Raw genomic sequence first — 20,536 nt, forward strand, 5'->3', positions numbered from 1 at the left:
CACCCCTTCAAAGAGACCTGATGACCTGAGACCTGACATTCTGCCACATTGTAACCTTTGATTAGCACGGTTTCTCATTCGTCCAGACATTCCCACTTGGCAGCTGCCTACAGTCACTCCACTATCTAACTGTTTAACATTGAGCAACCTCACTCAGCCGGTTCTGGATTAATCTCTTCGATGAAAGGCCACAGAGACACTATTTCAGTATCAAAGTGTTCTTACTTATGGGCTTACTGCACAACTTTAATTGGCATTAAAGGATTAAAACAATCCTGACTTAAGTAATAAATGGATATAAAAGTGAGTATAATGTTGGACAACTTTAAACCTTTCAAGAATGACTACCAAACAAATTGTCAGATCCATTACAGTTACAGAAAACAACCAATAAAGTTATTTTGAAGGATAAGAAGATAACTGAAACTGGACTACTCACCATCAAGGTCATTCTGAGAGTCACTGCGCTCTCCGCTCAGCCTCTTGAACAGCGACCGCATCACTTTGGCGCTGCCAAAGCGCTTGAAGCGGGCACGGACATTTTCGTGGTACCACTCCAGTGTGCCAATCTTCAGGACCCTGGAGGAGACAACATGCCAATGACTCTCATATTCATAAGAAGTGGAAGTAGCCACCGTTACTTCACTTTGAGATTTGTTGGCTGCTATTTTCAGGACACACGTTTGGCGTTTTGGCTCATGCAGTCTTGTTGAGGAGCCAGAGTTGGAGACAAACATGTAGAAGAGATTGTTTATGGTTTACAAGATAGGCTTGGTAGTATTTCCCATGAAGCTACACCCTTCAGTATAGACTTAATTGCCTATTTCCTTTAAAACCGGACCATTATTAACTAAATGAATATCATGCTGTACTAAAGGTCTGGTTAGTGGGAAGAAAAAGTCTTTCTAACAAGTAAAAATATTCCTCTTTGGTCATGCAGAGTGACGTTTAGATACTCTTGATTACAATGCTAGAGAAGCAAAATTCTAAGAAACATAAGCAGGATGTTCCTGAGAGTTCAGACCTTCTTTTGCTCGGCTTCAGCTCATCAAACAACAGTATAATGGTTACATATGGAGCTGGAACTCCAGTTCTGCATCCAGTAAAGCTTGAGCAGTAAAGGACATCTTAAACTGCCAAAATGTCCATCAACGCTGCATTTGCTGTCAGAGCGTGCTGGAGGAACGGGCTGATCGTCCAACTGGCCACAGGATCTGGGTTTCTCTGGTCTACAGGGACCAGTAAAGTACTTTACTTAACATTAGCTATATGCAACTAACTCTGTCATGCATCAGGTGCTTATAAGCCAACAAATGTACAACTTTATCCCTTTAATGCTTACAGATACGTCACCGAGCTATGACTTTGTTTCTACAATCTAGTATTTAAACAAAACTCGACATGGGATTTTGAATCAAAGCTGCAGAGACTTCTCATCTGTGCTGCTATTATTAAGTTTTATAACTCTGCTATCACCACCCACCATGAAGTTGCCTTATAAGAACATTTAGTCCTGCTAAGTTAAACGATGTGACACGACCTGGCATTGAGTTCAGTTGTCTATCTTGGTGCACAATAAACTTCTCAGTTTGCATATATCTGAACTGAGTGACTAACTGATTTGTTCCCTGCAAGCAAAAAACAGGACATTTTACCATGGTGACACTACACGCATCAAAACAGTCTTCTCTTGGCAGGCGAGTATTTTCGCGAGGATTAAGCGCTTTTATTGCAGGAAATCAAATTAGAGATCCAGGCTGGATAGGACGGATACAATCTGAACCCTGAACTACACCCCATGGATTTAGGGAGCAGCTTCACTTGCAAGAGCAGCTTTTGCTTTTCACTTTTTAGTATGTTGTGCAAAAAACAGATTATCCCTTACTTGATCATGTTCTGATAAAGACTTGGAGGATCTTAGCAGCAGTTTGTAATACTCTCCCAGCGATACTGTGAGTTGTAAACAAACCATCTGTCCAACAGTCTGCAGGACCGGTGTAGGGATGCATGAGCAAAAGCAATGTTTGCATTTCTTGTTCGCTGATTAAACAATGAAAGAAAGCGTGGATGTATTTGAGTATGAACATCTGCATGTAAAAATGAATAACTGAGGAATTGCACTGCATGTTAACTCCAATAATTAGGTCAAAACTCAAAATATTCTGTGCATGGAAGAAGAGCATTGAAGTGAAGACTGACATATTACTGCACAGCTCCTTAAAGTCCCATTTTGAAGTATTAAATAACCACAAAGGTCTTCAAATAGATGTGGTTACATACATATTCACATTTCTAATTGGATTTCTACTTTTTTAATGATGAGATTTTTCAGCTTTTGGCCAAGTCTCTCATTTTCAAGTTTCAAATGTGTCATTTCCTACCTGGCCATGTGACAGGGATCACACACCCAGCCCTGCTCCTTCTTGTTGTAGCGGCTGCAGGACTTGCAGGTGTACAGCTGGCAGTCCAGACACTGACGCTTGCTGTTGACCAGGAACTTGAAGGGCTCGAGACATCGGATACAGTGTGACTCGGTCAGGCTGGTCGTGTTGCCCAACAGCTCTCTCTTGGTGTCTTCTTTTTCAATTTTGGTCTTTAGATCCCTAAAGAGTTGGACACAAATAATAGACAGCATGATTCAACAAGTGTACATGGATCAATATACCCAGAGGGTCCAAATGAAGCTGCAAAGTAACAAGTCTCATATTCCAGATATGGATCAGGTTCATATCTGGTATCAGATCTCTATGTAAAAGCTGTAAAAATGGCACCTGTAATTTGTTTCTGTCTGCTATTGTCTCCTATAAGTAGTTGAAGTATATAAGGTGAGACAAAAGCCAGCATTTCATCACATACAGAGATACAACTGAAGTTTAATTTTGGACTTCTATATTTTTATTTAGAGAGGACAGTGGATAGCGTTGAAAACTAGGACAGGAAAGTGGAGGATGACATGCTGTGAAGGGCAAGCAGGTGGAAATCTAACCCAGACTGCCCACTTCAAGGACTATAGATTCAGTACCTAGGACCGCTGAACTGAACCAGCGCCCCAATAAGTCTTGTAGGTCTTGTAGTAAATATATAAAAGCCAGCAAGTATGAGAAAAAAAACTTTAACCTCAGGTGCCCATGATACAAATCAGAGAAGAGCCCCCTGTATTGACCTTTAATTTGAATTATTGCAATTGAGCTGATCTAGGTACATCAGACAGGTTAAAGAAAGAATGATAATGTATTTGTAAATGGTAAATTGCCATTTTTAAAACTTGGTCTAAATTGAAATCTCATTGTGCTGTAAATAATGCAGAAACCAAAGAGTGAACAGATAGGACAGTGGATAGAGAAGGAAACTGAAGAGAGGGAGAGGGGACTGAACCTGGCAGCTCTGGACTACAGCCTCTGAATACGGGGCAAACAGTTTTATCATCAAGCCAAACCAATGCCCCATAAAATGCTTTTTAATGCTAAATACTGATGTGAATAAACTTTTATGCTGATGCAAAGACCCAAACCAACACTAAGGGCTGGGCAACCTTTTTATAGCTGAAGAGGCCACACACAAGCACTGAGCAGGAGAATTAACTCTTGTTTGACAATCAATTTTTCCGATGCCTAACCCCTCCCAAAACCACAAGTATTATTTCTGCATGTATGTTTATGTATGAGAACATGAAATTAGGCAGCTTTATTAGTATGTGGTGTGTATTTTGACCACTGGACAGAGTCAGGCTGGCTGTTCCCCCTGACTCCAGTATTTATGCTAAGCTAAGCTAACCATGTCTTAATGTCTCTCTCTGATTCAAAGCAAATCATCATATGAAGAACATATGAAGGTAAATGCATGATTCACAACATACTTTATATTTTACAGCTAAACCATAACTTAACCATATTTAATTTCCTTGTACAAATTTTATGAGTCAACATGTTGGCTGGATATGATGGGTGAAGAGTTGGTTGACAGCAAACAGATGGCGACACATGGCTTCAATTGGCAACTTTATATGAATATTATGTAAGCCATTTTATACGGAAAAGTCACTTTAAGGGGAAAAAGCTGTTCTGCTTCTCCAGGAAACATTTAGTGCTGCAGTTACGCATAAGAATAAACTATCAAGACTGGAGGTAAAATGATAATCGTGCATGAGCTCTTTAGAAGAATCTGTTCCTTTATCTTTTATAACACTTTGCACTGTGAGTGAGCAAAATTACACTAAAAAATATGATGAGATAATGTTGTTTTTTTATTCTTGTAACCATTGGTGGGGGAAGGTAACAGTCATAGTGATTGTAGAAGATTTCCACTGGGTCATATGACTATTGAGATAAAGCATGGTGTGATTAAAAAATAATATATAAAACTTATGCATGCACAGGACAACAAATAGCACAATGACTGCAATAACCACCTTGTACAAAGGGGGCGCCAAAACAGCACATGCTGAAAGTTCCTTACATGAGCTTTAACCTCCTACATATACCCCTTTTCACAGAGGCAGTTTCAGGGCCTGTCCAGTGCTCAATGGAGAACCAGTATTTTGTGTTTCGACTGCAAGAGAACCGGCTCCCGGCCAGGAAAACAGGTTCCAGAGCAGCACCAACTCATTGCTAGTCTAGAACCTCAAACTGCTTACGTCAGGGGGGCGAGGGGCAGGGGGCGATGGGTGAACATGAAGTCGCCGTCCATGTAAAGCACGACGAGCAGCACAGAAGTGATTATCAATGTGATTATGAGAAGCCAGGAGCAACACCAGCAAGCATGCTATCCCCCATCGTTGTTGTTGTGAGGGAAAGTTTGCGCAAGCACTGCAGGGCAAAGCGGTCACGTAGAAGTGATGTCATGACGTGGCTCTTCCACAGGCTGGAGTGGGTGAACAAACAAACTGGTGCTGAGTTGGTTCCCAAGGTTGAACCAGCTCCGAACTAGCGCGAGCACCAGCCTGGAACTAGAACAAGGTTTGTGTTAGTCGAAAAGGGGTAGAGTGGGGTTTATTGTGAAAGGGTATTTAGTTATGCAAATAAGAATCCCCTCAGGGTGAGCTGGTCCCCAATGTTATTCTAATGTGCATTGCCAACCATTCACTGTACATTATCCCGTTCACAGTAACAGTGACATACAATGAGGGACGAGTACTGTTCTGCTCCTGCTCTTGACTTGATCTCAGCCTGTCCTGGTTTCTATCTCCGACCGCCTGTTCTTGTTTGATTCTTTACTCTGGTTTTGGTCATGACTTGGTTTCAGGTTAGGTGGTCTTGAATGAAACATCAAATCCTGGTTTTGTTGAGGCCTCATATTATCTTGAAAACCTCCCCAAAGAGGACTGTATCGCCATGGTTCTGGTACACAAAGCAGCACGGTGTGGTTGGATAGTATACAGCATCTTGTTGGAGATCTTGCTGATTATGGGTTACAGTTCTTATTACACCTTATTACACCTTTCTTTTCCAGGAAGAAGTTCATCTTGAGGTCATATTATAATAAGGCAAAACATCTAACCAAGCTTTGGTTAGTTTTTTCCTCCATTTGAATCAGTGTCATGTGCTTTCTGTCATTGTGATCACTCACAGGTCGAGGGGATGAAGAGTTGCAGAAAAATAACTTACTAAATGCACTAATTGACTCTGTGTTTTCAAAGATAGTACACTTTTCTGCAGCAATATGCTCAGTTAAGTTAAATAAAACTTATTAAGTGATGTAAAATCCTGTTAAAGAAATATCCCTCCTCTTCTTCCTTGTGTGACTTGGGAGATTTCTGCACTGATGTCACTTATGACTTCATTGCTTTGAGTCAGACCATCTCCTCAGCAAACTTGAAGTATACAAGTGCTGATTGTTGGAGAAGTAACATCCTCACTCAGCACTGTGAGATGCTGACAGTAGCAGGGAGGAAAAAGTCTGATAACAAATCCCAATGTCGCTCCCCATGGGCGGAGTCTGGCACATCTACAGACCAAGGCTAAAAGGATATTTATTGTTTATTGAAGCGTTTTTTTCAAGGCCATGCTTTTTAAATCATACCCCAGATCATCGGGATAAACAAGGACCCTTTGTTAGTATCACATAACCTTCAGGGATACAGCTGGTGGCCATTAGTGATGTGATTTAAAAGTAATATCTGTAAAATCATCTCTTTTCTGAAACATCAGATCCCACAGATCTGGTGCATAAGATGCCCTTCTGTGATTCAAATAAGATGTGTGCTCTGAGCAGCTTATAGCCCTTCCAAGCACTGATACATGGCTGGCGTGGTCAAATATCAAAGACAAGTGCAGTGGCTTGTTCCCAGTTTATCAGCAAAAGAATGCACTGCACAATATTTTTGTTTTACAGTAAAAGATCTGGAATAATTACATTAATGGACCTTGTTCCATCAACAAAACATTGTTAGTGGACACAGGCCCTTGTGCTCTATTATTCTCAGTAAGCTCTTTTTGTCATTCTCTGTTTGGTTCAGCTGATTTGATTCAAAGAAAAGATGCCTGCTGCTCACGGTGAAGCAAAACAGACTAAACAGACTGAAACAATGACCTCAACGACACTGCAATGCCAGCCCACGCTCCACTCTTCAAATATCACAGCTTGGACAAATTGGGAAATGCTTTAAAATCTGGTAATGCATGAACTCCTCTAAGGTCATTTCTGCATGTTGTGCTCAAGCTTACGTGTCATTCAAATCATATGGTGTGGTATCAAGGGCCAGAAAATCTACTTGGGGTGGGTGAGCGGGACAGTTGACGGGTCAAACAATCACAAGACTTTCATACTGAAGAATAATTTTGACCTCATGTCCAAACAACTAGTCGTCCAACTACTTGAAGTTTCATACACAAGCTTTAACACAATTTGGGTTAGAAACTAAACCTTCCACATGTTAATTATTGTTAAATACCCTACACTGGTTTCTTGAAAGCCCCTCTTTGAAGGTGAAGGTCACTGAAACAATCTTTCACACTTTAATCACTCACTCAAACTGCTCATAGTCTAGTAAGCCTTACTAAGTAACACTCTTAAGCATTTCCATAAACCCGACTTTTCCTCTGTGTTTGATTCAAAGCAGGTACTGCTGAGCTCAGGAGTTCAGGAATCTGGCTGCAGCAGCCAGATGTTCACTCAGACACAGACAGCTAGAACAGAAAAGTTACTGACTGTTCCCATGCATGGTGATCCTCTAACTGTGTCCACCCCGCAAATCAAACCCTTTGTAGGTTTAATGAAGCTCCTGTTTCAAATGTTCCAAACTAATTTATAACTGGTGTGTTTATCCCTGTCTTTAATCTTCAAAGATAATCCTCTCCTCTCTCTTCTGTTTAGCTAGTAATTACTCTCTAAAGTTATTATTTACAGGAGGACTCACTTTGCTGGAGAAACTTTCAGACAAACAACCTTTGAACCAAAACAATATTGTAGTCTCATTCATTTAAGAAAACTAGATGGATAAGAGCAGACAGATTACACCACTGGGAACTCTTCTTACTTTACCTTTCTGTCAACGGCTTTCTTACCAATCACCCGGCTGTGTTAGATACTTGATTCTGATTGATCAAAACTCCACAACAGCAGTCTGAATAGCAAGAGTGACGCCAGGGATGACCTCATGACAAATCATGCCAAAACAATTCACAGAAAGGTGTTACTCTCAGTTTATTTGGAGAGCGCAAAATCTCCTAACCAACTTGTTTGACTCCTTCCTTGCTGCAATGGTTTCAAGCATTGAAAAGAAAACATTTTTATTCTGGTGCTCTTCATACGGAACACAAACCGAGTAGAGTCGAGTAGAGTCGAGTAGAGTCGAGTAGAGTCGAGTAGAGTAGGGCTAAGGCGGGCCGGTGGAAAAGGGCCAAAAGATACGCACAACCACCACTCCTATCAGAGAGTGACGTTTCTGCAATGTAAAAAATCACTTCAAAGTGTTCATGTAGAGCTGTAAAGCATAAAATAATGGTTTCAGAAAAGATCAGCAGTTTTAAGCATTGGTGTAATTATGTTTGATAAAACTCACTTCATTATAGAATTATAAAGCTTAGAATAGTTCATGAAATCTGTTTTTTAGTTTACGTTGTGAAGAAAACAAAGTCTTCACCAAAGCTTTGCCAAACAAAGTTCTTGTTAATGACACATGTGGTTTGACAAGATTTAGGCGTGACAGTTTTATATGTAAACCACATGAAGATCTGTACCTATTTAAAGACTGCAGACGCTCTGGACGAAAACATCAGTGGCCTCAGCGTCAAAGAACGACTCGCTTCAACGGGAAAACAAAGAGCTGAGGAGGAACCCTCGCTGGAACCACAACCAAAGTGTTTACAGTAAAAGACGCAATGTTTCCCTGTTTTTGTGAGGGACACTCGTAAAAACAAACAAAAGTGCATGGCCCTGTATAAACAAACACAATGAGGGTCAAGGTAAACAGCAGGTCCAGAAGTGCACATTGACAGAGACATGGACTACAGGAACTCTATATGTTCAAGTCTGCAACATTTTCAAGTAGCGAGCAGTAACACATCTTTTCTATCACATAGAAGTTAGGAGTTATAAGTTTGGTAGCTGTGCTGGTTTGGCTTAGCAGTTAAAGCCTGCACCCCCTGTATAGCGGCTAAAGCCCTCAACAACAGTCGCCTGTTTGACTCCCGTCCCTGACCTTTTGCTGCACGTCTTTCCTTACTCTGTGCAGATTTACTGTTGCTCTTCAGCTGTCCTATCTAATAAAGACGATCCTCAGAAAACTACCTTTAAGTTTGCAGAATCAGGTGCACAGCTGAGTTGATTAACAGGTGGTGTTGTTTTTGAAAGTTGACTGAAAGTTAGGTTGAGACAACACTTCCAATATGCCATCATTGGGCTTTAAAGAACCTCTCCAAAACCCACAGATGAGATCATTAAGAGGATATCCATGTCATATTCAGACCAGGACTATTACCAAACCTTTGCTTCTGGTCTTTTATAAGAGCTCTGTGTCATGCAGACAATCCATTAGTCACTATTACTGTGGAAACATGTGAGCCAAAGCTCAGTGAATTAGGAGCAAATGACTGAATCATTTGCTGGTGATGTATCAGTTCAGCTTCGTTCAGACTGGAGAAATAGACCTCAGTGTGTCGTTTTGTACTCGATCAAACACCAATTTTTCTGTGAAACACATTTCAAACAGAAATCAGATATTTGTGATCTCTAACTCACCCGAGTCTGTCCTCCTCCTTCTTCCTCAGGTCAAAGTCACGCTGAACGACCGCCCAAACATGTTTGGCCTCCTCATCTGTGAGCTTTGAGAGGTCCAGCTTCTTCCCCGTCATGGTGCCTAGCATGTTGTTCGATGTCCGAGAGTCGGCAGGCTGCCGGATGCTACAAGTAAAATAATACAGTTACTTTAGAATGAGGCTGAACAAAGATTCTAGTGGGTGAAGACATTGTGTAAGAGGAAATGCTAAATAGACAGGATTAGCTAGGACCCTCTCTCTGACACCACTCTGGATGAGTGTGTTGAGTCTGTTGGTGACAGACAGCAAAAAACATAACACTGGTCACCACAGACTGAGCATCAAACTGCAGATGTTAATGGAGCTCAGCCTCCTCTGGAAGTAGTGACAGCTCAGGCCCATCTTGTCAAGTTTGACAGGTGTCACCAGTGCCTTCAACCTGCCCATTCCCAATCATATCCTTTGTTTTGCCTCCTCACTCTGTCATGCATCAAACTACAGCAGGGTCATCAGAAAACTTCTGAAAGTGTCAGGACTCTGTGTTGTAAAGTCCATGATATAGACAGTGGAGGGAAGGAAGACAGGACAGTCCACTGTGGGGCCCTAATGTTGCTGACCACTCTGTTCGACACAGCGTTATAAGCGCACATGCCATTCGGATAGTCTACAATCCAGGACATGAGAGGAGCATTCACCTGCACCTGTCAGCTTCTCACTCGGTAGAGCTGGCCTGTAAAAACCCTCACGGTGCTCTGCAGCTTGTCCAGGTTAGCGTGAGTATGCGCAACTGACATTTGGACCTTCACTCCTGCAGGTTATTTGGGGTCAATTTGTGTAATTTCCAAACAGAAGGGCAAGTATTGTCTGAGCTGCTTCTCACATGCTGTTATTTTGGTTAGGGGGACCTTTGTCAGACAAAATAGAAAGTCAGCCTCACTCACTGCACTTAAAACATCCTTGGCATGCAGCTGTGAGTCAGAAACTCATTACCCAATTGGGCTGAAACCCCAAAAAATCCCATATGTGTCAGAGTGGCTGACAAAATGTTGTAAACAAGCAATCAGGAAGTGTGCCCACAACGCCAACAGAGAGAACTCAAGTCTGAAAAGTGTTATCAAAACAACACATGATCACATAACAAGTGAAAGAACCGTGAAATCTACATTACAGATGATTAACTTTTTTTTCAACTTTAATTTTCCAAGCTGTCTCTCGTTGTGTTTGGTGATTTGAGACACGTCTGCATGTTTTTTGGTCTCAACCACCCTCTGAGGAAACATCAGGCTCTTTAGCTCCTTCGTCCTCACCTCTCTTCACCTGTAACTGGCTGATTTTTCTCCTGTCTTGCTGCTGTTGAGAAGTTCATGCTTGATGTCTTTCATCGTCATGAACAGGCACAGAAAAAAACTTCATCCACCAAGGGTCAGTGGTTGGGACATTTGTCCAAATTACTTCTTCAGATTTCTCTCCAACATGCATGTGTCCTGTGATCTGGGAAAGTCTGGCACAGCTGAACCATCACATTACCCGGGGATCATAATCAAGTTAAACTGAGCCTGCCTAAATATTTCACATGGTCCAGTTTTATAATGCTTTGGTTTCAGAGGATGAGGTCACTCCATTCGAGCAGACAGAGAGAAGCACACATGAACACACTCACCTCCACATATAGAACATCTCCATGCATGCAGAACTCTTATACTCAGGGAGATGTAAAGGAATGCTCAGGAACATCACATAATTGTCTAATTGCCTAATCCAGCCTAATCTAATTCCAGCCACTGCAAGTGGTCAAAACAAGCCAGCGAGACCGGAGGAGGAACTGAGTCCAACTTTGTGCTCATCCTGATATGTTACATATTGCTTAAAACTTTCCCACAGTTTAGTTCTTATACTTGAATCTCCAAGCAGTACATGAAGCAGTTTGTGTGTTTGCTAAGCGGGTGGGAGCACCTTGGTATCTGACTGTCTCACTGAGGACACGTTACAAACATATGCCCTTTGTAATCTATCTATATTTTTATATTTAGAGTATTTTTACACACTTTTTAAGTCATTTATCTACAGCAGGAGGAAATAGAAATGTACAGCTACAAGTCTACAAAGCTTCCCCTGTTACATGCTTTGTTCATGCACATCTTGACAGGTGCACATTCTGCCTGTGTTTGCCAAAGGAAGGCTCACCTTGATATCACCTGTGAAAACATACAAAAGTGGAATGTTTCACCAGCTACAGTCTAATGTACAGAACATTATTTATCTACTTTATTCTGCATTCTGCTATATTTTGAATTAGGCAAACTTGGCTTTCTCACAGTACATCTATAATATTAACTATCTATAATCTCACAAAAAATGCATATATATATAAAGATGTCTTGAGTTGAAAGTTGGAACAGACAAACAGAAGTTTTGTCCAACAACATGAGCCAGATTTCTGTCTTCCACTGAGCTATCAAGCTGCATGAATCTCAAAAACAAAGAGCAGCAGAAGCTTCTGTAACCTTTCACAGACACAATCAGCATCAACATCCTTTTCCCCTTTCATATAAAACTTTGTAAGTCTCACTTACCTTGGTGTTGAGGGAGTAGCCTGCAGGCAGTATGTCCTCTGAGGGCAGAGCAGGCAGACTGTAGAGCAAACTTGGTAGCAGACAGCAATGCTAATCACATGTCTAGTTAACCAGGAGGAAGAAAGGCAGGGAGACAGCCTGCCCACTGCTTTCCCTGAATGCACTTCAAAGTGTGCTCAGGGCCCCTGCAGGCCTCACTGACAGTGTTATTAAACACACTACCTGCTACTGGTTTGAAAAATATGTCAAAAGTGACTGAGGACGAATTCAAGTTTTATCAAACAGCTTGGAAGACATGTTAGCAACATTTCTCTGGACATTGTTTAAAGTTGGCGGTGATTATGAGGTTATGTGGAGGTTAGTTTGGGCTTAATCCTCCAGTCACATGTTATGGATCATACAAGAGAGAGTGGCAATGCATTACCTTGACTGTAAATTCACATGACCTCTCTTTATTCATTAATAACTGATTTTCTGCAGGTAACATAGGAAGGTTCATTCATGTGTAAGTAAGAACAGCAGCAGCAAAAGAATGTCTTTAAATTGATTAATAATTAATAATTGACTGGATGTTGTTTCAAGCAGGCAGAGTAGTTAGGCTTTATTTGTAGAGTGGGCGGGTCTGCTTTACTTCTCTGACAAGTCAGACATTTGCACATTGAATGATAGCTTGATGCAAACTGTTTTCATGCATCATGATCGTTGAAGTTATGCTGAAGCAGAGTTAGAACGAGGACGCTAAAAAAGGTAACTGCAAAGAAAACGTCTCATTAAATAGACCTGGGACCTCAGTATATGATTAAGCCAACCTGAATCATTCCAGATTCCAATATAATTATCAAACTTTATTGACAGACATCTTTTTTTAAACTTTTCTTATCTTGTTCTGTTTTTTCTTTCTACCTTATGTGAGGTTTTGCACCCGTTTCTTTCCTCACTGCTTGTTTTCTCCAAGATGTCCATTTGAGCCATGTGCTCCATCTAGGAATCAAATGTTCTTGTTTGCTCAACTGCCACTCTGTCATCTTCCTGGAGATCCATCTTCTTGGATTCAAACTTCAAAAAAGATCCATCTTGAAAACATTAGGCCTAAATGTGATAGGAAATGCAACTAGCACTTCTGTTAGCACTTTAAAGCTCCTGTGATGAGTTTTAGCTGGTGACAAAACAGACTGTAATTCACATCAATGACTCTGTAAGACCTGCAAAAGCAAACAAAACCATCAGAATAAAGCTTGAATTTTTCTTTATTATTACTAATTTTTTTTTTGCATTTTCTAGGGGAAATATTAGGTGATATATTCAAACATATTAACAGAGATGAGAGGTACTGCTTTGCCAACAGGGGTTTTCAAAATGGACACAAACTGAAAGTTATGACAGGAGTTTCGAAATAACACACACACATTTGAACTTATATAAATCACATTAATTAAATAATATTTGGGAAGCAGGTTTCCATAACAGCACTCACTGATCTTTGGAGAAAACTGATCATATGTTTTAGATCACTGGCCAAGATGTACATACACAGAAAGCCCCCTCAACTAACAGGAAGATAAACCTCCACCTAGGTTTGGCTTCAGCTCAGTCGGTTCCTGCAGCTATCTTTGTTAGCATTAAATGACTCCCATTTTATCTTGGACAACACCCAAAGCAAACAAGCCAGTCTGTATAAAAATCCTGGACATCACGTGCGCAACAGGTCCTCATGTTTGACTTTTCCTATCACTGTTTTGGTGTGCAGAGTATCCACCAGGCATGTTTACAGCAGGAGGCTCAGGGAGTGTCACATAGGATCTAACACGCAGTGCTAATACAAACAACCATTGTTCCTGAAGGACCTTAAAAATTATCTTTATTATGGGTGTCTTAATCCCTGAATGTTTGTCTGTATTGAAATAAACTCTTCATGCACAAGTATAGGGTGATTATTGGTTTTTCCTCACATCCTGTTCACTTAATCCACCTACAATAAAATCAAACACTTTGATATTCAGGGAAACACGACCTCTGAGGCACGTCTGTATTTTATATCCACTGATGTTGATGACATAAAGCAAAGATGACATGACAAACATAACCGGTGGACAATAAAACAATAGGACACGAGAACTTTAGAACCTATTTGAATGTTTTATTTGTAACTTTGTTTTTTTTAACATAAGCAAACTCACGCACAGTAGACACAAGACAGAAAAGTAATAAAGGCAGGGTGTTGCAGATCTAAGAGATCCACAGATAGTCCTCAGTTGATAACAATAGCAACATCTGAAAAAAGAGAGAAGGCTGCCCTTGCTTCCAAAAATGTCCGTGGTCTAACAAACATTACTTACTTTAAGTAAGTACTTAACTTTCTTGTCCTTGAAGGCCACCATCACTTCAGGAGCTTCAATGTCAGGGGGGATGATCAAGGGAGCATTTAAATTTAGAATCTGATGGCTAGATATCACTAAATATTTCCATTTCCTACTCATTGCACCTTCAAAGTCCACAACAATCCCCATGACAGTGGTACAGTGACATTTGTTGTCCAGGATACTTCTGTGATTCATCAGTGCTAGTACAAACAGGGTTCCCACTCTTTTCCAGAGATCATTTTCCAGGACATTTCCAGGACATTTTCATTGATGATCAAGCTGGTATGACAGTCTAAATGTAGTTCCTAATTTAGTTCCTAAATAGTCTAATATGTTCCTCTCAGTGGAAGTCTACATTGAAAGACATGCATTCTATGGCTATCAATGAAATCATCTCTTTCATACTTAAAAATGATGGCAAATTGATAATAGAATAATGCAACCACAGATGTACAGCACTTCACTTTATTAGTGCAACCAAGTAACAATGATGGGCAACTCTCATCTCAGCTTTCTCTTTTCGCAAAAAATATAAAATGAGCTAAGAAAAAAACAAAAGAGCCTGCAAAGGAATCGGGAAGCTGCCTTACTGAAATAAAGAAATATTAATAATAATGATCAGAGGATCAGTGCTTTAATGACCTAAATAGAACTGAATGACAAAAATGGCCACAAATGTTTCTCAACTCAACTCAGACTCAAAATATACCTGCTTAATCATGATATTCATCCTGCTAAGTGGTCAATATAAAACAAAGCGAATGTCATGTTTTTTATTTGAGTTACCATAAACTCTGAAAAAATCGCACCGGTGTAAAGACACACTCTGTATTTGAAGATCTCTCAGAGATTTAGAAAAATGTAAACTGTCTTCCTGCATGGCGATGTCTATTATGATCAGTGATGTCTACAACGTGGAGTTTCTGTGAAGTCGCTCTTTTTGTTCCGTTTGTTTTCACTATCTGGAATTTGGACTCCTACTAGCTAGAGCAGGGGTTCTCAAACTTTTTGGAGCCAGGAACCTCTTACAGGTGAGAAAATTGTCCATGGCCCCCTCATAATTGTAACACAGATTAAGCACATTAGTGATGTGTCATGATCAAAAGCTGTAGCTCTGAGAGCCGATGCTTTATAGTGAATCAAAAGAGCCGGTTGCATCAAGAGAGAGCCGGCTCCCAGTTTTTTCCTTTCGCTGCTTAGCTTAGTGGTCAGCCCCAGCTCTGCTCACAGCAGAACTTTGTTTTGATTGGTCAGCATGGCGGCCATACGGCCAATCACATGTGAGGATATAGGATACAGGTGATGGAGGGGAGGCTGTGTATCCTGGCGTCATCTGTTCCTTCAGAGAGAGTCTTCTTAAAGACAGGGCAAATACTCACTAAGAGGAGAAATCGGATCAGCCCCACGCATCAGATTTTTCTCAATGCCAACCTGAGGACATTAATAATGTTTGCTCGAGTTTGGTTCTGGTTCTGTTTGCTTGAGTTGGTTCTGTTTCTGTTTACTTGAGTTGGTTCTGGTTCTGTTTGCTTGAGTTTGGTTCTGGTTCTGTTTGCTTGAGTTCGGTTCTGGTTCTGTTTGCTGGAGTTTGGTTCTGGTTCTGTTTGCTTGAGTTTGGTTCTGATTCTGTTTGCTTGAGTTTGGTTCTGGTTCTGTTTGCTTGAGTTTGGTTCTGGTTCTGTTTGCTTGAGTTCGGTTCTGGTTCTGTTTGCTCGAGTTTGGTTCTGGTTCTGTTTGCTTGAGGTTGGTTCTGGTTCTGTTTGCTTGAGTTTGGTTCTGGTTCTGTTTGCTTGAGTTCGGTTCTGGTTCGGTTCGGGTTAGGTTCTTCTCTGGTTCGGTTCTGGTTCTGTTTGCTTGAGTTTGGTTCTGGTTCTGTTTGCTTGAGTTTGGTTCTGGTTCTGTTTGCTTGGGTTAGGTTCTTCTCTGGTTCGGTTCTGGTACGGTTCTGGTACGGTTCTGGTTTGGGTCTGGTTCGGTTCTAGTATGAGTCTGGTTCGGGTCTGGTTCGGTTCTGGTACGGTTCTGGTTCGCTTCTGGTTCAGTTCTGGTATGGTTCTGGTTCGGGTCTGGTTCGGTTCTGGTACGGTTCTGGTCCGTTTCTGGTTCGGTTCTGGTAGGCTTCTGTTTTGGCTCAGTTCGGTTCTGGTACGGTTCTGGTTCGGTTCTGGTACGGTTCTGGTTCGGTTCTGGTTCAGTTCTGGTATGGTTCTGGTTCGGGTCTGGTTTGGTTCTGGTACGGTTCTGGTTCGGTTCTGGTAGGCTTCTGTTTTGGCTCAGTTCGGTTCTGGTACGGTTCTGGTTTGGTTCTGGTATGGTTCTGTTTCGGTTCAGTTCGGTTCTTGTTCGGTTCTGTTTCGGTTCAGTTCGGTTCTGGTTCGGTTCTGGTTCGGTTCTGGTACGGTTCTGGTTCGGTTCAGTTCGGTTCTTGTTCGGTTCTGTTTCGGTTCTGGTTCGGTTCTGGTTGGGTTAGCTTTGGTTTGGTTCTGGTTCTGTTTGCTTAAGTTTAGTTCTAACCCTAACCCTAACCCTAACCCTAATCATAACCCTAACCCTAATCACAACCCTAACCCTAATCACAACCCTAACCCTAATCCTAACCCTAATCTTAACCCTAATCCTAACCCTAATCCTAACCCTAATCCTTACACTAACCCTAACCCTAATCCTAACCCTAACCCTAATCCTTACCCTAACCCTAATCCTAACCCTAATCATAACCCTAACCCTAATCACAACCCTAACCCTAATCTTAACCCTAATCCTAACCCTAACCCTAATCTTAACCCTAATCTTAACCCTAATCCTAACCCTAACCCTAATCTTAACCCTAACCCTAACCCTAACCCTAATCTTAACCCTAACCCTAATCCTAACCCTAACCCTAATCTTAACCCTAACCTTAATCCTAATCATAACCCTAACCCTAATCACAACCCTAATCCTAACCCTAATCCTTACCCGAATCCTAACCCTAATCCTAACCCTAATCTTAACCCTAACCCTAATCTTAACCCTAACCCTAATCCTAATCATAACCCTAATCACAACCCTAACCCTAACCCTAATCCTAACCCTAATCTTAACCCTAACCTAATCCTAATCCTAACCCTAACCCTAATCCTAACCCTAACCCTAATCCTAACCCTAATCCTAATCATAACCCTAACCCTAATCACAACCCTAATCCTAACCCTAATCCTTACCCGAATCCTAACCCTAATCCTAACCCTAATCTTAACCCTAACCCTAACCCTAATCCTAACCCTAACCCTAATCTTAACCCTAACCCTAATCCTAATCTTAACCCTAACCCTAATCACAACCCTAATCCTAACCCTAATCCTTACCCGAATCCTAACCCTAATCCTAACCCTAATCTTAACCCTAACCCTAATCTTAACCCTAACCCTAATCCTAACCCTAACCCTAATCTTAACCCTAAACCTAATCCTAATCCTAATCCTAACCCTAACCCTAATCCTAACCCTAATCCTAACCTTAATCCTAATCCTAACCCTAATCATAACCCTAACCCTAACCCTAATCCTAATCATAACCCTAACCCTAATCACAACCCTAACCCTAACCCTAATCCTACGCTATGGTTCCCCTCCAGCTAGAGTACGGTAATTGAGCTCAATGCACTCAACTTTCAATGAATGGGGATGTGTTTTATTAATCGGGTCAGGTCGCACGCAGCCACGTTGGAATAATTTTCCAGGACTATATGTGATTTTCCAGGACATTTGACTTTTTCTCCCATTTTCCAGGTGTTTTCCAGTACAGGAAAACTGGTCAACTGTTTTCCAGGTTTTCCAGGACGCGTGGGAACCCTGACAAAGTTTAATTTTCTTACACTGACCAAATCATAGAGAAAAACAAGGCAATGACTTCCACTTATCGGCATTTGCAAACATAAATAAAGCAATATCTCATAAACTGATGGAGCACAGCGACAAACGTTACCCACAAAGCAAAAGATTACAACAAAGAGTCTTACACCGCAGGGGGTCATAGTGGGGACTGATTTCCTCTGAACATACTGCATTCCCTACAAAACTTGTGTGTTTTGTTTTTCTTAATCTAAAGTTTTGCTTTCCCTGCAAACAAAAGATCAGTATGAATGCTGATACAGTCCAGTTAGACACCTTCACCTTTCACAAATGAAGCCGAGATCTCAGGGCTTTTCTCATATAAAACAGATGTGTCCCCAATTGAGCTTAACAGTTCAGAAATCTGGTCATTGCAGACAAACGGCACAATCATCTCAGGTCACTTCCAGAACACCTGTCCTACAAAGAGTCAGCATTACATCCATTTTAAATCTATGAGACACATCCTCTCTCACATCTAAAGTGCAGCAACTGACCAAAGCTTTGACATCTTTATTTGTCAGGAAAAACACAGTTGTCTCTGTTTCTTTATGGACCAGAGGGAATGCAAGAAGCTCTGCAAGGTAAATCAAAAACTGGGAGGAGAAACAAAACTTATTTTAAGGGAAAGTAAAAGTGTTCCAGGAAAAAATTAGCTCCATGACCCCTCAGGGGCTCTGTGCAGGGACACGGATAGGAAAACTCTAGCCATCTGGTTTTAAACTCCCCCTACTGGTGTCAACCCTGCACTGACCTAGAATCATAAAACACAGGAGACATGGACAGAAGCTACAATCACTCCCGTTTGAAATGGACTCTTGAGGATTTTGTCTTAGCTTTTATTCACTTGTTTCTTTACTGAGCATACAAAGATGACTAAAGCGGGAGATTGAAGCAGAAAAGATCTCAAACAATTGGAAAGAGTGGATGTGGAGAGCTATCTAGCTCAGCTAGAAGTTTCATTCAACATGTTTCTTCACTTGAGTCATTATAATGCAGTTTGACATCATCTTGTCTGTATGTTTGTTCCCTTTTTCCAGAATACAAGAGCTACTTAGATAAAGCTTAGGTTATCATCTCTTCCTTGTTTATCCCTAGAGTTTGCGTCCTCCTCTTAAGCAATTTGGATCCAGTAAACATTTGAAAGCAGGAAGAAGGCATTTTCAATAGAATGCAGGGATGAGAACATATCAGCAGGAAATGGGCAAATTTCCCCTAACTCTAAGAAAGGGAAAAAAAAAGGAGGGCAGAAGAGCCAAGACAATAAAACCAGGTTTGTCAGTTTTTTTGTTCATTCATCTAACATCTTCACTTTTATTACAGAGCAGAAGAAAAGTGTTTGTCTTTGTCATTAAAGTGACTGTTTCCAGGTGATGGAGACTAGTTTCATCATAAGTAAGCAGTAATGTTGTAATCAGATCATTTCCAGTAGTTGCATTGTACTTGAATGTGACTTAAAAGTGAAGTTAGTCAGCAGCCCGGGACACAGATATGCATTAAATAAGTATTCAAAGGTCCTTTGTATGTCGTCTGACAGGAGTTACAGCGCCAGCAGTTTCATGGGAATCCCCGTTTTACAAGAGGAGGGTTTAGGCTGCAAAACTTTCCTTTCACACATCCAGCTGGGTACTGCTGCACGTCAACGCTCTTCTCTTTTTTTCTCTTGTGTGAGAGATGTTTGGACCAAATGACAAAGGCTTACAGTGAGAGCTTCAGGGCTGCAGCAGAAATGGGTCTTTCACAGAGTGCTGCATGATCTATAAAAAGAGAGAAGAGAGGAACGCTGACCATTTCTCTTTTTTTCTTTCTCGTGAGGACGACTTTGTGTTGAGTATCTGTGAAGGAGAATGACAAAAACTGACCACAGTCTCTATAAAAGCATCAGACAGAGCTTCTGGGTCTGAAAACTTCCACCCATGTGAAAGTTCATTAAACCCGCATTCTTTCCAGTGGTCAACAGGGGGAGTCTCCACTGGCGGCATAAAAACTGGACACAAAGGATGTTCATGAGAAAATGAACCATGAAAAAAATCAGCCAGTTGTGAGACGAAGAAGATGAATTCACAGGAATTAAGAAAGATGGATGTGACCAGGTGTCAGATGGACGGGGTGTCATAGCTAAATAACTATCTCAATAGTTGTGAACTTGTATCACAGTGTTTTTGTGTGCTTTCTGATTATAGACCTTAAACCCTGTCATAGTAGTTTAGATTTCCATTATCTTGACTGCTTGTGCCGTTTGGGGTCCCTGGGGGCTGAAGCTTTTCCCAGCTGACATTGGGTGGAAGGCAGGGTACACCCTGGATAGGTCGCCAACCTATCACAGGGAAAACATGGAGAGACAGACAACCATTCACACACTCACTCCTATGGGCAATGTAGAGTGACCAATTAACCTGATTAGAATGTTTTTGGACTGTGGGAGGAAGCCGGAGAACTCACGGGGAGAACATGCAAACTCCACACAGATAGGAACCTGCCGGACCGGGGATTTGGACCAGGAACCTTCTTGCTGTGGGGCAGTTTAGATTCCATAA

The 20,536-nt window shown here is 41.3% G+C and overlaps 1 protein-coding gene across 1 annotated transcript in view; it reads right to left on the bottom strand.

Annotated features, from left to right (window-relative positions):
- The window catches only part of mlphb (melanophilin b), a 38,304-nt gene extending 26,342 nt beyond the window's left edge, over window positions 1-11,962 (bottom strand). The window contains 4 exon segments of the mRNA XM_034694674.1: window positions 440-579; window positions 2,382-2,603; window positions 9,178-9,339; window positions 11,768-11,962. Coding sequence (XP_034550565.1) covers window positions 440-579; window positions 2,382-2,603; window positions 9,178-9,302 — 487 coding nt within the window. The 5' untranslated portion in view covers window positions 9,303-9,339; window positions 11,768-11,962.
- Window positions 11,963-20,536: the final 8,574 nt, after the last annotated feature.

This window comes from Notolabrus celidotus, chromosome 10 (assembly GCF_009762535.1).
Source record: "Notolabrus celidotus isolate fNotCel1 chromosome 10, fNotCel1.pri, whole genome shotgun sequence".
In the NCBI taxonomy this organism is placed as follows: Eukaryota; Metazoa; Chordata; class Actinopteri; order Labriformes; family Labridae; genus Notolabrus; species Notolabrus celidotus.